Source organism: Geospiza fortis, unplaced genomic scaffold, assembly GCF_000277835.1.
Source record: "Geospiza fortis unplaced genomic scaffold, GeoFor_1.0 scaffold538, whole genome shotgun sequence".
NCBI classification, from domain to species: Eukaryota; Metazoa; Chordata; class Aves; order Passeriformes; family Thraupidae; genus Geospiza; species Geospiza fortis.
The window spans coordinates 2,641,668-2,646,823 of NW_005054368.1; the positions used below are offsets into that span (position 1 = coordinate 2,641,668).

Here is a 5,156-nt window from a genome sequence, read left to right on the forward strand (position 1 = left end):
GAGGCTGAGTCTCGAGCAGCCAGGAAAGAGAGAGGCCACAAGGATTGGGAGGGAATTTTCCCGATCATCCTCCCAGCTCTCGGCTGAGAAGATCAAAAAGAGCTTCTCAGTGCTCCCTCATTAACAGCCCGGCCCCAAATGAGAAAGTCAGGCACACAGGAGTCCTGGATTTTTCCTAAATTCTCAGCCTGGAGGAGCTGCAGCCTTTTGTGCTGAAGAATTTCCCATTCATGTTCAGCTGAGGTTCCATGCAGACATCAAAGGAAAACATTAAATTTCCCCAGCAAGCCTCGGGCTAACTTCAGAGGATACATCACTGAGTAATGTTTAGCAGTTGGATCACAGTTAATTCAGGGAAAAAAAAGAAACTGCAGGACGCCCACAAGACATTCTCCACATATTTCCATAATCAGGGACATTTCTGCTGAATTACTGCTCACATAGCACAAAAAATCAGCACCCAAGACACTCAGTGGCATCTCTGGCCTGGATCTTTCTGCTCTTGTTCCCATCCTCCTTTAAGTTCATGTGGATTCCAACAGAAAGAGCTGAAATAACTCAGAGTAGGTAAAAATCAGCATCACCCCTGCCAGTTTGAAAACTTTGTTTAACTTTACTTAGTAAATGTCTTATTTTGTTGGCTGTTCCCCTCAGGCCCCAACAGAAAATGATGTAAAAGAAAAACTCCTGTGTCTCCTTCCTGGAGACATTGATGATGGAATATATATTTTTCTCAAACATTCTAAAAACCATGGGATGTTGTGCCTGTAACAAGAAGTACCTTTCACTTATTTTTTTGGCATTGAAATATGATTTTTAAGTATGGTTGCCTGGCACAGTGATTTTGTTTTTACATTAAAACAAAAGAGGACTGGGACAGCCTGTACTAATTTGGAGGAGCAGACAGGACCTGCTCCAAAACCCTCCAAGCAGCATTTCAGGTGGGGAAAAAGAAGAACAAAGGCATCCAGTGACTTCCTCAAGGTCACACAGGAATCTGTTGCAGGGCAGGGTTGAGTTCCCAAAGTCTCAGCCCACTTATGCACTGGAAAAAGCAGTGAAACAAGAGTATGTACTAAATTTGGCACAGCCTTTTAAATGATGCATTGCTCCAAGGGAACAAGAACCTCCACTCATGCTAAGCCAGACACCAAAGGAACACAGAAAGGAAAACTACTCACTCCACCCAATTTATCTGATCACCTTAATATTTCCTAAGTCAATAAGGCCTTTCTTGGCCAGACAGTCCAACCTACAATTTAGATCCTGTTACAAAATCAGACACACTAAACCACTTTCTCCCTCAGGCTGCAGGAGATAAAAGGCCAAGTAAGCAACATTTTGGTCACTGGCTTCATGTAACAGCTTTGGATTTTCTTAAAAGCCTCAGCATCGATTGTTTTCTTTAAATAGCAATGGTTTATTGAGAAACCTTCCACCCCTTTTAAAGCACAAGGTTTTCCTGAAGTAGAGAAAGGAGCAAAAAACTGCCCTGCCAAGGCATATTTGTCTAAGAGTTTTGGATACCTGGTGCTGGCAAAACACTTTTGAAGCCAGAATTAAGTTAACACTTGTGCTGAAGGGCTGAGAGGGGAAAACTTGGGAGATGGAGAGGGAATGAAACAAGAACAATCCTGGGATTCAGCTCCAGTTGTGTTTCATCCAACAGCTCCAGCCCAGGCTGCAACTTGTGAGCATCCAGAGGAGCTAAAAAGCTCCTGGAGTGCAGAGCAGCCCAGCTCTGCTGTGGTCTCTGCACCGCTCAGGGCAAAAGGAGCACAGGAATTCATTTCACGGAGGCAAATCCCCAGCACCCTGCTGTTACATAAAAGCCTGCTTTGTGGGGAATGGTTCCAAGGATGGAGTCATTTGGGCTGCCTGGATCCCATGGCACAGTCAGGTTCAGGATGAGCTGCAGCTGCTCCCATTTTTGCAGAGTCTCCCACTCCCTTTTCCATCCCCGTTCCTCCCTTTTCCTCTGCCACGTTTCCATGTGGGAAAGCAGCACGGCAAACTGCAGTGCCTGTTTCAGGGATATGAGCATAAGGCTGTGATGAAAGGACTGAAACATCTCCCCGAGCCCTTCTGCAAACTGAGCTCAAACAGATAAAAAAGCCACTATTTCAGTTTGCCTGGGGAAGTTCCTCCACATTTGGAAGCCCCTTGAGGCAGGGACTGCCCTTCTGCTCTGTCAAACACCACTTGTACAAGCCACAATTGCACAACGACTTTTATAAGGTTTCCAATTATACAAAGAATGTGTTTTCATTCATGTTTACAACGCTGAGAAACAAACCCTGAAACCCCAAACCCTCTGCATTCAAATTCCATGACCTGCTGGTGGTTCCACCAGCGATGTGGTCCCAACTATTAATTCACACCTTGGACTAGAATGAACTTTTAGAAGGAGCAGGTCCCAGAGCACACTGGAATTAACACTTCCAAAAGTCACATTGTGCTTCCCTCCTTTCCCTCTCCTATCCGTATTTTAGCAGTCAGCATTCCTGGGCAGCTTCTGGGCTAGAAGCTCAAATTCCAAGCAGTTGGCAGCACTGGCACTGCCCTGCTGGAAGCTCCTTAACCTGCAGAGCTGGCTGCATTGGAGCACGGACCTGGAACAAGGAGGGCAAGGAAGCATCAAAGGTGAAAGCACTGGGAATGTACAGCCTTGTTTTAACTTGGCTGGGGACCAGCTGTGTCAAGAAACAAAAGCAGAGCACAAACTTGAATCTACTGTAAAAACAGCAAGGAAAACAAGCCTCCTTCCTCATCCAGTAAAGCATTTTCTGTGTCCCAACACAACATCCAGGGCACCAAATAAAAATCCAGGCAGTCACTGCCCCATCCCAGCTGGGCACAGGAGCCTGGAGTCACCCAGCTGGCCCATAGGTGAAGCAATTTCACCTCCAGGGCAGAGATGCTGCTGCATTTACATTTCAAACCCCTTTCCAAGGGGCACAGCCCCTCTGTCCCTGGTGATCCAAGAAGCTGAACCATTCAAGCTGCACACACAGAGCCCACTGCACCATTCCCACTCAGCACAGCTCATCAATCTCTGGCTGGGGCTGTTTTTTCTGAGCACAGATTTTATAAGCTGAACAAACTTCATGGAACAGTTATTGCAAGGCAGCTGAGCCCCGGGAGCTGACCACAGCCAGGCTCCAGCACACACTGGGAAGGTTTCATTTTCCCACTTCACAACAAGCTCCTCTGACTGGCCTGCTCCTTCTACATCAAAACACTTACTGGCTCTGAGAAATTTTAATTTAGCTTATCCCAACACCCCTCAAGAGTTGGAAGGGACTCATCAGGATCACTGAGTTCAACTCCAGCACAGGACACCCCAACAATCCCACCCTGTGCTGAGAGCTCTGTCCAAATGGTTCCTGAATTCAGCCAGATTTGGTGCAGTGACCAAACCCTGGGGAGCCCCTTTCAGTGCTCAGCCACCCTGGGGGTGAAAACCTTCTCCTGATATCCAACTAAACCTGCCCTGGCCCAGCTGCAGCCATTCCCTGGTCACCAGAGAGGAGAGATCACTACACTTGTGAGGATGGTGAAGACCCCAAGCAGTTAACACAAAAGCAGCAGCTCACAAACAGATCCTTTGGGATGAGAGCCCATTTTCCAAGGGAAAAGGCAGCTGGGTGAGGCCAAGCACTTCCACAGCCACTGATGTGCAACGTTATAGTATTTGCAGGGAGAAATGATGCATCTGACTCCATCTTATCAGAAGGCTAATTAATTACTTTATTATACTATATTATTCTATACTGTATTACATTGTATTACATTACATCTGAAGTGAATCTGCCAAGCACTCAGCTCTGCACACAACTGCACAGAATCTCGTGACTGTCAGCCCACAGTCCTGATACACACACAAACACCCCTGGCCCTGACAGGCCAAGGAAACAAAAACCATCACTTTGGGTAAATAACCTCCGTATTGCATTCTGCTTTTGCACAAACACGGCCACAGCAAATGAGATAAGAATATTTTTGGGAAGAATTGTGCCTGGCTGTTCTCTGTGAAGAGAAATGTGGGGCTACACACTCGGCCCTGAACCAAGGAACCAAAACACCATCACTGTGGGTAAAGAACCTCCATACTGCATTCTAGTTTTGTACAAACACAGGCACAGCAAATAATAATTGTTTTTCCTTTCTCTGAGGTTCAGAGAATGTGAAACCCAGAAATATTCTTGGGAAGAATTGTGCCTTGCTGTGAAGAGAAACGTGCTGACACAACGTGAGGGAACGCCGGCTCCGGGGAGCACCTACCTTGGAGATGAGCTCATCGTGGTTGGCCAGGTGAGCCCTGCAGTGGATGCAGCTGTAGGTCCTGTGGCAGGAAGGCAGATACGCCTGGAAAGTCTTGGACCTTGTCATCTTCACCATTGGAGCCACGGAGCGCTGGCTGAAGTCGGGGGTGGCCCAGGAGGCGCTCCCGCAGGAGGGGTCGCACGGGAAACAGCGGAACACGCAGGTAAAGGCCGTGGTTTGGCAGGGATGGGCTGTGTGGGGCAGGCTCCACACGCTGGTGATGCTCCAGACGAAGGGATTTGGGCACAGCAAGCGGGGGATTGCACAGAAACCTGCGGTGGAAAGCAGACACAGCACTGAGCTCGCAGCCCGCAGGGGGATTTAGGGCTGGATTTAGGAGACAGGAGTGATGCCCAGGGATTAGATCAGCAGCACAGATCTTTATTCACATGCTGGCTGCCCTCACACCTCCCTGCTGCTGTTCTGCACTCATTCTTCCTGCACTCTGTGGCTCTGGAAATGCCTGCAGAGGAGTGGAGGCGATTCCTACCCAGCCAGGGAGAAAGTGGGGAGCAGAGCCAGCCCCCTGTCCCCTGCCTGACTCACTGCTGTGGGAAAAATGAGAGCTGGACCTGGGTTTTCTAAGGCCATGAGTCACCAAACCAGTTTTTCTCTCCATTCTGCCCTACTTTCCCCATGGGAAATGCAGGATTCCTTCATTACTCTCCTTTAGAACTCCCTGCAAGCTCTGAAGCTAGAAGCTACTCTATAAACTGCACTCCAGTATTTTATTTTTTTTTATCTGAACATCTGACAGCAGCCAAAGCAAGGCACAGCCTCTGAAGACTACTCCTGATAGCAAGAGACAGTTAAAAACCCCATTCAGGATG

The 5,156-nt window shown here is 48.0% G+C and overlaps 1 protein-coding gene across 1 annotated transcript in view; it reads right to left on the reverse strand.

Moving 5' to 3' along the window:
• Positions 1–4,598, reverse strand: part of YPEL2 (yippee like 2) — a 20,423-nt gene extending 15,825 nt beyond the window's left edge. The window contains exon 1 of the mRNA XM_005424401.3: positions 4,285–4,598. Within this exon, the coding sequence (XP_005424458.1) occupies positions 4,285–4,401 (117 nt within the window). The 5' untranslated portion in view covers positions 4,402–4,598. The remainder of the gene's footprint in view (positions 1–4,284) is intronic.
• Positions 4,599–5,156: the final 558 nt, after the last annotated feature.